A 15158-nucleotide genomic window follows, 5' to 3' on the forward strand; every position below is an offset into this window, starting at 1 on the left:
TTAAAAGTACGAGTAATAAATAAAATTTACTTACGGCATTGCTTAAAAATCTCACATATAAATATACAAATGGAAATCACGGAATCTACAAATCAACTATAATGTTATACTAGGATAATACTCGTGTTACATACGAGTGGAATATATTTAAAACGTAATATATATATATATATATATATTATATATATATATATAAATTTAATGAAATGCAAAATTCGTATTTATATATAAATATTAATTTTACTAATTGGACTAATTAATTTAGAAATAATTGCAAAAATTAAAATCAAATCGTTTAATTTGAAAACTTCAAAAAAATATGGAAAGATTTTGAAATGAGTTTAAAATTATGGAGAGTATTAAAACCTTTAAGAGTTTGTTGAAAGATTGGTCAACTTTCGAATTTGAAATGAGTTTAAATATGCTATAATTATTGAGCATAAATTAAGGGTTTATAAAAAAAACCGAAATATATAAATTTACGTTTTCTTATTAAAAAAATTTAACTTTTTAGTTAGATACTTAGATATATTAAATTGAAGGTTATAGTTCAATTTTATGAATAAAAAAAATATCAGAACAATAAACTTGTGTTCTAATAATTTTACTAAATAATATAGAGATAATTGTAAAAGTTAATGACAAATCACAAATATTAAAATTAAATCGGTTCTAAGTTTACTAATTAATTCTACTAATTTGACTAATTAATTTAGAAATAATTACAATAATTAAAATCAAATTGTTTAATTTGAAATTTTCAAAATATTATGGAAAGACTTTGAAATAGGTTTAAAATTATGGAGAGCATTAAAACCTTTAATTGGTCAAATATAAAAGTATGAAGAGTATTATGGAGAGTGTTAAAATTATGGAGAGTAAACAAAATATTTAATTGGTCAAATCAAAATCAAATCGGTTAATTTGTTACTAACATTAATTTTGACATTTATGCCTAATTAAAAATTGGTCAAATATAAAATATAGAAAGTTTGTTGAGATTGGTCAAATAAATGTAAAACGGTTTATTTTGATACTTAGCCATTAAACATAGTCAAATCTTTCTATAAACAATTGTATAATATACTTTTTTAGAATTCAAAATTAAAAAAAATTTCTATCTTTTTGGAAATTCACTAAGTAAATAATATACTGTTCGTTTTTTTTTATTTAACGAAATTATTTCCAAGACTTTCAATATAATATTCATGCTAACACAAAAAAAAAATATAGATTATTCATATACAAATGAATTAATTTACATGAATTGTCTAACCTCGATAAAATAATAAATAATCATAAATTATTAACTAAAATACATTCGTAATGATCAAAACAAACACAATCAACCTATTTTTAATCAAATACTCCATCCATGCAATTAGCCAATCTAGCAAGTTGGGCCGCCGGAAACTTAAATTATTAAAGATCAATAATGTTAAATATACAGAATTATTAAAAAGCAATTTAGTAAAAATTATCAATAGATGTAACAGGAATAATTAAGAGCATAATTTCGATAGCGAAATAAATCAATCATATTTTTGTATATCTCAAACACTTCAACATGTCCATTGAATCTTGGAGTTTAATATAGAACCTATGTAGTTTATAGGAAAATCATATTAAAATTAAAAATAATACAAACAATAAAGCGAAAAGAAAATGAAATGACAATGCAAGTAACGAATAATATATGAGAATTGACCATTATCGTAAAATAAATACTTTACCGGAATGTTATCTATGGCTAATATATCGAAGAGACGGACGGAAAAAATGAAAACGAATACATCTTGACGGCCAATATATCGAAGAGAGAGAGAGAGAGAGAGAGAGAGAGAGATAAAAATGAATTTAAGAGGTTGTAATGTTAAGGTTTATATAGTATGTAGGGGTGATTTGATATTAATAAGAAAGGTAATATGTGACATGGCATCTAGTTGGCATCTAGGTGGACACCCTAAAATAATGCCATGCAGATAAAATGGTTTTGTTTTAATATATTAGTTAGATTAGATTAGATTAGTTAAATTAAAAATTTATGAAGAGATTATAATCGAAATCAAAATAACAAATGAAGCATAAACAAACAACAAATTACAAATGTGTTGAAATATTGGAAAGATATTTAAAACCTAAACCCACAAGCATATCTATTTTATTTTTTTAACGATAAACGAGTAAAACCCAGCTATCTAGGGTAACTCAATGGAAAAAACGACCCATATGCCCGAGATCACAGACAACGCTAAGTAGTCAAAGCTCACCATCTCCTGTTCCAGTAAAAACGCACTGTCCGAAGGCATAATACGGCAAAACCCGATTAAAATCACATTCAAACCTGAGAAGTTGTAGCCTTCATCCTAAATTTATAGTTCTTCTAACATCAGTTCAGCTAAAGAATATTGGACAACAATCTATTTTAGTTCTGATTTTGCTATTCTACATTTGTCATTCATAATTATACAATTATACATCTATGTTTATAACTGTTTAATTTATAGGAAATTCAGAGTGACACGTAGATAGGAGAAAATGAGAGAACATTTACTAAAGGATGGAGATCAGAGGTGTAGACACTATCGTTTGAGGTGGAACCCTTATCACAATGATTTCATATTTCTTGTCTTTTAATTCTTTATATACTTCTTATCTTCACTTGTTATTGTTTTTTTTTAATCAATTTTATTATACCTTCAGTTTTAATATAAAAACAGCTCACAGCATCCACGTCATTTAATCTAAAATACGTACTAGTCATGTAAGTATCTATCCAAAACTAGTTCATTCTCCTCCCTTATCACACATAACTCGTTTTTATTAACAAAAATAAAAAATAAAAGGTTAGGGAATCATTTCTCTCTCCTCCACATAGTCCTCACTGCTTTTTTATAACTCTAAGAAACAACATATTATGATGCTCTAATACGCTCATTATTATGTTTTCTTAAGTATACGTTTCTACAAAATCACAAAATGTTGTATATATCAAATTCTAAACCATTAATAATGTTTCGTAACCAGGAATGCCATCAAACCGACTGTTTTACATGTCCGCTTGTGACACTGGTTTCAAAAATCATACTCGTTATAACGGAAACAACAGATAACATTTTGAAAGGTACTTATCTTTTGATCTGGATTTGCAATGCTAACAATGAAGGTAGAAGGCTAGATTTAGTAATAAATGAAACACTATATAAGATTTAAAAAGCAAACAGATACTTGGAAAAAATGCTCCAACCATCGATTCGGTTTGCCTTAACAAGCCTACCCAAATGAACAAGGTTCAATAGTATCTGTTTGCTTTTTAAATCTTATATAGTGTTTCATTTATTACTAAATATAGTGTTTCATTTATATAGTGTTTCAACTAAACCACTTGTGTATGTTGTTCGTGCTATACCAAATGGTCCGGTCCAATATCCCACATGTATGTATACCACCAAATCAGATCATATCAATAGAGAGGTCGATTAGTAACGTAAAAATACCTTCGTGATATTATATAATATTTATACATAATTTTTGTATTTGTTGACAAAATAGGAAAGACCAGATTAAAAATATATAAATAAATCAAATAAAGTGTCCAATTTAGAAAAAAAAAATTATACTATATAAAGAGACGTTGAAACTGGATGCACCAAGGACTCCAATATTTGAGGAGAGAGAGAGAGACGTGTAGTTGTACATCGTGCTTTGAGAGTAGTACTCTTGATGATCAAATGAAGGTGGTGCTACGATCTGTACTTCTTCTACCTAAGCAACCATTTCTGCGATCGGTTACAGTTGTAAGCATACTTGTGTTTTTCTACTTTAATATATTTTAGTCAAATTATTCACCAGATTAAATGTTCTAATAACATATTATTTATTATTGTATGTATGCTATCTATAATCTATATATTGTTGGAATTTATCCATACTCGCCGGAAAAGTGATCGGAGTCTTAATAAATGTGATCCAATTTGTAATTTACTAATTTTCAACCACCCATCCTTTGGCAGATAGAACAGAGAGAAAGAGAGACGTGTGTCGTTTCATTTCGGTCCCATAACCATGTCTTGTGGGGCCCGCAGAAGCTAGACAATCAAATCAAACATAGTTTCTACATAAATGAGCTATACTTTAAATTAAGATTATATAATGTTTGATAAGTGCTTCTAAGTTACATTTAGCCTCGTATAATTAATGATGTGACATGCGATTTATCTTTTATTTAAGTTAACATGACAATATTTATTGGTGTCATAAGGCCGGCCTATAGTCATGTAAAAAAAATTATATATCCATTTTATATATAACTTTGTTTTAAAACAAAAGCATAAAAATAATGTCAAAACAAAAGCATAAAAATAATGTCTTAATGTAGTGAAAATAGTGGTTGTCAATTGGATTAAAGGACATGGGTTCAATTCCCACTAATGATGTTTTTCTTTTTATAGAAAAAGTTTTCTTTTGTATTTTTTTTATATGAGTTATTTTAATAACTTTATTATTATTATTATTATTATTATTATTATTATTATTATTGATTTGGTCCATATTAGCATTTGGAAATACAACCTAATTGGTAAAATTGTCAAATTATTTATCAAGTAATTAAACACGCGATTTCAAAGACTTTTTTTATGCTCGTCTCGAGCCCCAAAGTTTTAATCGATGCTTAGAGACGACACCGAGTGTCAGTTAAAGCAAACTTTAACACGTGATTTATAGATTATCTAAACGGGCCTAAAATGTTAGTAGGTGAGAACAAATTATTGAGTTGTAATCAAATTATATATATATATATATATATAATATATATATATATATATATATTCTTCACTTTAAACGTGTTGACATACAACAAAACAAATTTATGTAGCGTTTGTTATAAAGGAATGAAAAGCAGAATGATATGGGTCATTCCAAGGGAATGAAAAAAAATCATGTTTTGTTTTCATGTTGTAATGGAATGAAGCATTCCATAACGAATGAAATTTCTTCTAAATATAGGAATAGTCTGTTTGGTATGAGGTAATGGAATGAGCCGGAGAATGGAAAGAATGGAGGAATGAAATGGACAAAGAAATGAAATGTATCACTACCATTCCATTGTCATGCTTGGTTACCCTTTGAGAATGAAATGTATCATTAAATTTTGTTCTTTAGGGTGTGTATGGTTGGAGGTAATGGAATGAATGAAGAATTATTATTATATTAGGATCATTATTCATTACCATTCTATTATCATGTTTGGTTACCTTTTGGGAATGAAATTATTATTATTATTACTATTATGTTATACTTATTATTACATTATCAAGTTATTATTATATTATGATTATTAATTTTATTATATTATCATTATTTTTGTATATTATAATATAACCTATTGAACTGATTATACTGGATTTTGATGAGGCAATCAGTATTTAGAGCCCGGTTTTTTTGGGCGGTATGCTACAACATCATACCACCGTTTTTTTTAAACTGGTTTTTAACCCAAGAGATTTTTGATATTTTTTTTGTGACCCATGTTTTTCTAAAAATGACTTTTAACCTAGCAGATAAAACTGAAACGAGTAAATATAGTAAACGAATATACTCTAGTCAACTAATTTTGTATCATGCAAATCCAATATTGGTTTGTTCACGTCTTTTGTAATTGATTAAGTTCGTATCCAAAGTAAAAACCTTCTATTTGACTCGATCATTGTTTATGTGTGAAGTTTGATTCATGTGTGATGTTTATTAATGTAGTTTTGGGTTATTTTTTAAGTTGTATTTGTATTTATATAGAATTACAAGGTAAATTATTTAACCTAGGTGAACCGGGATCCCGGTTCAACCGGTTGTACCATTTTTTTTAACCAAACCCGGTACGAGTAATATTCCGGTTTTTAAAGCATTACTTATTTGTCACTTTATATATTTATAAATAAATTATAACTATGTAAATTGTTGCAACAGTTAACATTCTTTTAATTTGACAAAACACTATAGTTTTATTGAAAATGCAAAATTAAAATCTCTGTCACTTGATCTATAAAACACAAATAAAACACAATAAATTAAAACTAATCAAAGGAGCAGTCAACAATGTGCTAGCGGTACCCCGATGAAATTTTTTTAGGTAAATTCGACGGTTTAAGTCTTGTTTGTAACAAAATGTTGTGCACAAACCAACGGTTTTATCATAATTGGCTTCCAAGCCATTTCTATCACACATGTTGAACACACAGTACTTCCAACTGTACATGTTAGTTATAACCTGATCTCATCTGACAAACATCTTTTCCTAATTTTGGTAACCTTGATTTCTCCGTCTTTCTTGGAATCAAACAAGTCTTCTTGATCCACCCACCATACCCACTTCACACACATAATAATAATATTATTCCCGTCATGGATCACCTCAATCCAGCCACTTAAAACACCAATAAACACCACTCCTTATATTCAATAAATCAATCAACAATAACCCTTTCATTTCTGTGAAAATGGTGCAGTCAATCCTTGGATCTTCCCCTGTTCACACTCCCCAGTTTCCAAGATCATCTGGTTCAACATCATCTGTAATTTCTCTATCCTTTTATGCTCATTTTCTTTGTGTTTGTGGAGTGCACAGAAGGTGTTCGATGAAATGCCTGTGTAAGTTTTCTGACTTATTGTTGTTTTTGTTTTGGTTTCCGGTAAAGATATTGGGTTCTAAGTTGAAGTTTTCCGAAATTGAGCAGACTCAGCTGGGATCTCTGAGTTCTTCCAAGTAAGTCTTGTGAAAACTTGTTGGTGCGCATTATTGGGGGTGTAAACGAGCCAAGCCGCTCGGGAGCTAATCGGGATCAACTTGCAAAAGACTTGAATCTAGTCAAGCTTAAACGAGCTCGGGCCCGAGCTTCAGTAATCGAGCTCGAGCTGGCTCCGAGCCTAAACCAGCCTTTTTAGTTATATAACTTTTTAACATATTTGATCTTTATGTATTTAATAATAATAATTAATATGTATAAAATTTGTAATAGAAATGACTAAATAGCATACATTGTGTTATATATAAAATTATAATTAAAAAATATACATAAAAATGATTAAAATTTATATTAACTAATTGATAAATAATGAACGAGTCAAAGCCAAGCTCAAGCTTGAAAAGCTAATCACGAGTCGAGCTAAAGCTTTAGAAATAGAGCTCGAAACGAGCCATGCTCGAGCTCTCTGTAAGTTAAACCAGACAAGCTCAAGCCTATTCAAGCTCGGGCTTGGCTCGTTTACATCCCTACATATTATTAATGGTTTGTTTTTCTTGAATTCTGATTGTGATATGTCATAATGTCTTTCAGATTGCATTATTGATTGTTTCTGAAATGAAGTATGTTTAAGATGAAACTAATTTGTTTATAATTAATTACACCAAATATGAACCTCTAATGAAGATTATTGGTAAAATGTTTGTGTTTAAAACAGAAACTATACGCTTGGTTCGTATATCACAAAGTTTCTAATTTGATTATTTGGTGATTTTAATAGGAATGACATATTTTTAAGATTACAGACATCAATACAACCTTCGGGATTGAGCCCCAGAGATAAGCATGTCTTTATTTTGGTTTATGTTATCCTTCAATCACTCCGAATAATATTGTATATTTCTAACAGAATCCATCCACCTCACACATTTACAGGACCAATTTGCCTTTAAGATTAAAAGCCTCACGTGAAGGGGTCGGTCTGGTTCAAGAAACCAAAGAAACCACACCAAAGTTAATAAACAAACCCGATGATTCGTTCAGTGAGATGAGAAACAGATTCCTAAGTTTTAAAAAGCATAAATACTTGTAAGTGGTATTAATCTTTGATCTAAAAGCTAGTTGCTTTTCGCTTCAGATTGATGGGAGACGTTAATTTTGAACAGGGAAAATTTGGAGTGCTATAAAGAACTTGCTGAAGCACAAGCCCCAAAGGTATTTAACTATTTATAAATTTATATTCCGGATTAGTAATTGAGGTTTGTTTTAACTGTTTTGGTTGCTGACATCTGTAAGAACAGTTCCTGGTGATTTCGTGTGCAGATTCACGAGTTTGCCCATCCTATATTCTGGGATTTCAACCTGGTGAAGCGTTTGTTGTTCGCAATGTGGCTAATTTGGTTCCACCTTTTGAGGTATTTTATACATCTAAACCCATTTTTTGATTTTTTTTTTCATAAATGTCATAATTAATTGCTTGGAGCTTAATTGCATATTAACTTTTGATTATCCTTCTAAGGTTCTTTCTGAATTTACATGCAGAATGGACCTTGTGAAACAAATGCTGCGCTGGAATTCTCTGTGAATGATCTTCAAGTAAGCATACTTTTCCAATAATCATATATTGGCATTCCTTTAATTCTATACAATAAACGAGCCTGGGCCCGATCCTGAGTTAAGAGTTTTGTTTAATAAAAGAGCCCGAGTCTGATCCCGAGCTTCACTTACAGGGCTCAAGCTGGCTCACAAGTCTGAACAGGCCCCTATTATTTCTGTAATTTTTATTTAGTATGTTAAATATAATAAATAAAATATTGCATATAAAATTATGATAAAACTAATTGAATAATACATGTTATGTTATATATAATATTTATAATTTAAAAAGTATATAAAATATTTATAAAAGTATAATTAATAATAAAAAGTAAGCGAGCCGAGATCGAGCTCGAGCTTGAAAATCTACTCACAAGGCATGCTTGAGCTTAATAAATAAAGCTCAAAATGAGCCAAGTCGAGCTCGGGCTTGGCTGGTTTACACCCCTAGTTAAGAATGAAATGGATCAAAAGGTTTAAGTTTGCCTAAATGGCTTTATAATTCAGTTTATTGTTGTAATAACATAGATTTTGGTTATCACATTTAAAACATTAGTAATTCACAAAAAATAAAAGAATGGACAAACAAGTGTTTGCTGGTCAACATGATCCATTTTGACCAGCACTTTTCCCGTTTAGGCCCATTACCTAAATTTTTGTTTGCCAGTAGTTGAAATTTGAAAATGTTATTATTATTTTAATTATCCTTAAAAAATCAATTCAGGTTCAGAATATACTTGTAACCGGACATAGCTGTTGTGGAGGCATCCGAGCCCTCATGAGCATGGATGATGAAGAAAAGTCAAGGTTTGACTAAAATAATATTTTCTAATTTTCTAGTTCTTCAGCCTTTTGTATAATTTTGTTGCTCTCAATGCTTATTAAACCTTAAATCTAACATAAATCTTGTGTTTTCAGTAGCTTTATCAAGAATTGGGTCAAAGTTGGAAAAACAGCAAAGTCAACCACAAAGGCCATTGCTTCTAACCTCAGCTTTGACCATCAGTGCAAACACTGCGAAAAGGTGCTTATGAATTATGATTATATTTCCCTGTACAATATGCAATGCTATATTCAACTCTATTTGACTTTTGAAGTCGAACAAACTAAAATTTCAACTGTCTATCAATATGCATTCCGTGCGTTTTTGAGAAGAATTTGACAAGCACATTAAACTTGGCAGTAAATGCTACAGTTATAAGCATGATGGGATTAAGTTTTGTTAAGTGAACTCATCAAAATTGAACTTTAATATATAAAGTTTGACTTCTGAAGTCGGACACACTATATTCCAACTGTCAATCGATACGCAATCCATGCAGCTTTTCAGAACAATTTAATAACCACATCAAACATTCAACTTATACTAAGCGATACATCTAGAAGTATGATATGCTCAAAATTTGAACTTAAATGTTGAAAGCTTGACTTTTGAAGTCAAACAAACTAAATTCCAACTGCCAGTCGATAGCATTCATGCATTTTTTACTTTTAAAAAATATAGCAAGCTCATCAAACTTGATATTACGTCTAGAAGTATGATGGGATCAAAATTTGCTAAAAGAACTCATCAAAGTTTGAACTTGCGTGTGGAAAGTTTGACTTTTGAAGTCAAACAAACTGAATTCCGACTGTCAATCGATACACATTCCACACCTTTTTTAGAGTAATATAACCACCACAGTAAACTTGATACTAAATGCTACAATTAGAGGTATGGTTGGATTTAAGTTTTCTAAAAGAACTTATCAACATTCGAACTTGAATGTAGTTAAGTTCGACATTTGGCTTGCAATTTTGCAGGAGTCAATAAATAATTCACTGTTAAACTTGCTTACATACCCATGGGTCGAAGAACGGGTGGCAAAAGGTCTGCTTTCTCTCCATGGTGGCTACTATGACTTTGTAGAGTGTACATATGAAAAGTGGACTCTTGATTACCAGAACAGTCAAAAGCAGGAAACAGGGGGGTACGCAATCAAGAACCGTGAATTTTGGTCTTGATGTTAGTGTTGTTCGTATTCTTGAATTTAATATTAAAAATTTTTAAACATCATGAGATTGTTCTTTGTGCTGTATTGTTGGATCTAATTAGAGCATAGTGATAATTCTGTATCCTGTATGTGTGATATAAAATGACTATACTTCTGGCAGAACAAACTTGTTATATTAGTTTACTAGCTTAGCTACCCACGGGTTTAACAATTTAAATTATTTATGTAATAAGAAAACTCAAGAGATATGAAATGTTCAATAAACATGGATATCCCCAAATTACATTTGAACCATAAATCATTTCAAACTTTTCTAAATCGACGACATTATTACATTTTTTTTTTCTTGTGTGTCACAAATTTTAACAACTCAGATGAATTATACATACAATGAGATATTATTGTGGGGTAACACATAACCTAAATAGACTAACATATGTACCTCTTCAAACTTTTGCATGAATTGATTCTTCTTTGACCCGTTAGTAGTTTAAAAGAAACCAAGATGCAGAAAATGTTATTTTTAAAAATTTGACCTCTATCAAATCAAAAATATCATGACAAAAAATATTGACTTCGAATCTAAACTAAAACCAAATTTTAAATTTCCAAATCTGTCTTTTGATCTGTTACCAGAGTCATGACCCAAAAGATTTGTCACCAAAGTCATGACCTGATAGTTGAAACACGCTTTGGCCCGTTAACTCTTTTTAAATAAAAATGCTTTTAAAAAACCACCTCGACTTGTATCAAATTATGAATCGATTAACAATATTTTGTAGTAAAAAGACATTGTTCCAAACTGCCCCATACTTGAGATTATAACCAGGAATCAATTTTTTCTCTAAATTGTCCAAAACCCTTGATTTAGTTTAACTAATCTATTGTAAAAAAAATGACTATAACAAAATACTCCTTTGCACTCATAAACTTATAAAATTCCGATGATTGATCCTTATTTTCTTAGCTACTTTGTTGTCTTTTCACACGTCTTTGTTGATTACTAAAAGGCTATTTATAATAGTAATAATGATAATATAAATAATATTAGTAGCAACAATATTATTTTATTCCATATTTATTATTAGTATTTATTAATTATTAGTTTGTATTTATTATAAGTATTTATTATTTATTTGTATTTATAAAGTTCACATGTGGAAAAATGAGGGATTAGAAAGCCTTATGTAGTGCCACATATGATAGAGAGGTGTTAATTAGGAGATGTCATGTGGCATTAGAGGTTTTCTTTTATTACTTACTAGGTTAGGTACTTGTGTTCTACACGGGTTAGAATAAATAAATTTATTTAAATAATAACACAATGTAAAATATAAAAAACATATGTTCAACATATATAAAGATATAATATATGGTAGAATAAATTACATAATACACAATATACAATATGGAAATAAAAAATTTTAAATTCATAAATCTCTAAATATTTCTTTGTATAAAATATTTGTAATTTTATTTGTAACTTTATCCTCCATCTTAAAAGTAGTAGTTTCACAATCTTTTTTGTTTCAACTCTAGGTAATGGAACACATAACTAACCATGCGTTAAAAAATATTGTCTCAAAAACAAACAAACCATCTAAAACGATTGGCCTTAACTTTTATTAATCTTCATTGAAAAACAAACATAAAGCAAAAATTTCTTTTTTTGAAATTTGAAATTAATTATTTTATCTAAATCAATGTGAAATATCGTTACTTATAAAAGTTTAATATTAATAACTAATACAATAAATTTATATAAAACAAAATAAAATATTTATGCTGCTATTAAAATTTTAAACTAGGATATAACTATTAAAAGAAAAAATAATAGATTATAAAGAAGGAAGAATAAAATATAAAACTATTAATAAGAAAAATAAATATATATTTAATATGAGAGAGGTGAGAAAATTTTGTTAGGATGACTCGTGTGAAGATGAGATACGGCAATAAGAAACCCATGTTCTAGGTTAGAATAAATAAATTTATTTAAATAATAATACAATGTGAAATGCAAAAAATATGTTCAAAAGATGTAAAGTATGGTAAAATAAATCACACATAACACAATATGAAAATAAGGTTATTGAAAATTCGTAAATCTCTAAATATTTTTTTGTATACAATATTTATAATTTTAACCTCCATATCAAAATTATTTGTTTCACTTTGTTTTTATTTTAACTTTAGATAATGAAACACATAACTTACTATGCGTTAAAACATTTTGTCTCAAAAACAAATCAACCATCTATAGTGATTGACCTTAACTTTTGTTAATCTTTATTGTAGAACAAATATAGAGTGAAAATTTTTTCTTTAAAATTTGAAATTAATTATTTTATCTAAATCAGCGTGAAAAATTGTTACTTATAAAAGCTTAATATTAATAACTAATTCAATATTCAATATAGTTATATAAACCTAAACAATATTTTTATGTTGGTATTAAATTTTTTAAATTAAAAAATACTTATTAAAAAGAGAAAATATAGATTAAAAAAAGTTAAATATAAAACTATTAATAAGAAAGATAAATGCGTTTGATAAGAGAGAGAGAGAGAGAGATGTGGGAAATTTTTGTAAGAATCTATCTTTTGTGATGTCATGTGTATTAAGAAACCTTTATTTATTATATAGTATATATTTTTTTAGTATAAAATTGTTTATTAATTATAAATAATATCTATTTTTTAAAAAAATCGGATATTAATTTTTAGTATATCCATATTTTATAGGATTTTCATATCAAACACTTGGTGAGATTAATTTTTAATTTAATGAGATGTTATAGCCCGTTTAAGGGCTAACTGGGTTTGGTGAGACCCATACCCATAAATTCGGGTCAAATGTATAAGAAGCCTCCATTTATAAATAAAACAATATAGCGGCTTAAGAGGAGATGGGGAACAACCACTGAGCTTTTAAAGGTTTTGTTTATATATATATATGTGTGTAATATGTAGGGTTAGGTTAAAATAAAAACCCACTTGAGTTGTGAAAACTCTAGAAACTCATTTTCAACCACATGTTTTTAATTAAAGTTTGAATCTTGTGGTCCACAATTAAAGTTAATAAAAAATATAAATATAAATATAAATATAAATATAACATTTTCTCTATTCTGAAAACATATATAAAAATTAGTAAAAAAAATGTTAAAAAATAGCAAAACAAATTTTTTTTCAAATATAACATAAAAATATAAATATAACATTTTCTTGTGGGTTTTCATTATATACTTCCCTTATATATATATATGTATATATATAGAGTTAGGTTATATTAAAAACCCTTTTTAGTTAAGAAAACCCAAGAAACCCTAGCTCAACCATTGATCCAACTAAATCCAAGGCTAAGATTAGATATTCAAAAGTAACCACTTTTAAGTATTATTATATACATTTAAAGGACAAAAAGGATAAAGTAATTTAACAATTTGTGTCTCTTTACTCTTGCTAGGGATGGCAACGGGGCGGTTTCGGGGCGGGGAATGCCAATCCCATACCCGCCCCGGTTTATAAAACCCATTACCAAAACCGTCTAAAAACCCGCGGGGACTAAACGGGGAATCCCCATCGGGGATTCGGGGAAAACCGCGGGTATTCGGGGAACCCGTCTAGCATAAATGGTTTTTAAACGGGCTAAATTCCCCGTGGGGATCCCCATTTAACCGTCGGGTTCACCGTTTAAAACCCGATTGTAAGAAAATGATACAAAATTACAATACAATATTAATACACAAAAAGTTCAATATCCAAACACATTACACATACAAAAGACATTATTAATACATAAAAATGTTTATTTCTCCCATCACAACGGAAATTAACTTCATGATTGATCCTTCTTACACGTCCATACCGCACCCATTCAACCATTCAAACACTTGTCACGCCGAATGGCGAGTCCGGCGACTGCAGAATGGGGAACGGCGACTGCAGAATGGCGAGTCGGGCTGTGAGATCAGAGATGCGCGGCGGCGTGCGGGCGAGAGGTTGTTCTAGGGTTAGGGTAAATGGCCAAATGGGAAAGTAGGAAACTGGTTTTAAACGGGTATACGGGAAAATGGGTTAGGCAGCCTTATTGGGAAAATAAATAATAAATAATATATTATATATAAATATAAAAATTATATTTAATTAAACGGGTTTTAAACGGGTATACGGGCCGGGTATACCGGGCGGGTACAGGCTATACCATACCCGCCCCGAACCCGATTAACTTAAACGGGGAAACCCCGAACCCGGACCCGTCCCCGATTAAGTGTCCCCGAACCCGCCCCGTTCGGGGCGGGTTTCGGTTTTCCCCATCGGGTTTGGTTTTTTTTGCCATCCCTAACTCTTGCTACACTTCCTCGTACTTTCTGACTTTCTTTTATATATGGTTACATTTTTCTTTTATTTTAAATTCTCAAATAATCATATAAAGAAACACTATTCAAATATACAGATATCGTATGCAAACTCTCTTTTCAAATATATGAACAATCTTTTAATATATGTAAAAATACAAAATATGATCTTTTAATAATTTTACATGTTTTTAAATAAGTTTTTATTTTTCTTTTAATAGTTACGAAATTTTTTTTAAGTAAGTTTACATATTTTCAAAACATGTCTTTTAATAGTTACGAAATTTTTTTAAGTAAGTTTACATATTTTCAAAAAATGTTTTTATGTTTTTAATTTTACCAAATTTTTTAATTTAAGTTTACATATTTAGAAATAGCTTAACATATTTTTAAATAACTTTTCATATTTCTTTATAGTTACAAAATATTTTTAAGTAAATATACATATTTTCAAAAGTAAAATTCATGTTT

General features: G+C 29.1%; 1 protein-coding gene across 2 annotated transcripts; it reads left to right on the forward strand.

Moving 5' to 3' along the window:
* Window positions 1-3637: 3637 nt before the first annotated feature.
* Window positions 3638-10337, forward strand: LOC143550509 (beta carbonic anhydrase 5, chloroplastic-like). 2 transcript variants are annotated; one of them, XM_077041142.1, is made up of 11 exons: window positions 3638-3797; window positions 6504-6569; window positions 6693-6760; window positions 7519-7577; window positions 7664-7826; window positions 7904-7952; window positions 8039-8152; window positions 8280-8333; window positions 9058-9140; window positions 9252-9357; window positions 10137-10337. In XM_077041142.1, exons 1-11 carry the CDS (start codon window positions 3645-3647, stop codon window positions 10335-10337), a joined length of 1116 nt encoding a protein of 371 aa, XP_076897257.1. In that variant the 5' UTR covers window positions 3638-3644. The 2 variants fall into 2 exon arrangements, with proteins under 2 accessions (XP_076897257.1, XP_076897258.1); XM_077041143.1 differs by lacking the exon at window positions 7519-7577 and having other exon boundaries at window positions 3639-3797; window positions 7674-7826.
* Window positions 10338-15158: the final 4821 nt, after the last annotated feature.

The sequence above is a fragment of the Bidens hawaiensis genome, unplaced genomic scaffold (assembly GCF_021521415.1).
Source record: "Bidens hawaiensis isolate Kalapana, Puna unplaced genomic scaffold, B.hawaiensis_p1.1 tig00016044_1, whole genome shotgun sequence".
Classification (NCBI taxonomy): Eukaryota; Viridiplantae; Streptophyta; class Magnoliopsida; order Asterales; family Asteraceae; genus Bidens; species Bidens hawaiensis.

Excerpts from the sequence above, each read along its gene's own strand:
- LOC143550509 (XM_077041142.1), top strand. The coding sequence starts at position 3,645 with ATGCACCAAGGACTCCAATATTTGAGGAGAGAGAGAGAGACGTGTAGT. Across the intron at positions 6,570-6,692 it reads CATCTGGTTCAACATCATCT|ATATTGGGTTCTAAGTTGAA; the intron begins GTAATTTCTCTA and ends TTTCCGGTAAAG. Across the intron at positions 7,953-8,038 it reads CTGAAGCACAAGCCCCAAAG|TTCCTGGTGATTTCGTGTGC; the intron begins GTATTTAACTAT and ends CTGTAAGAACAG.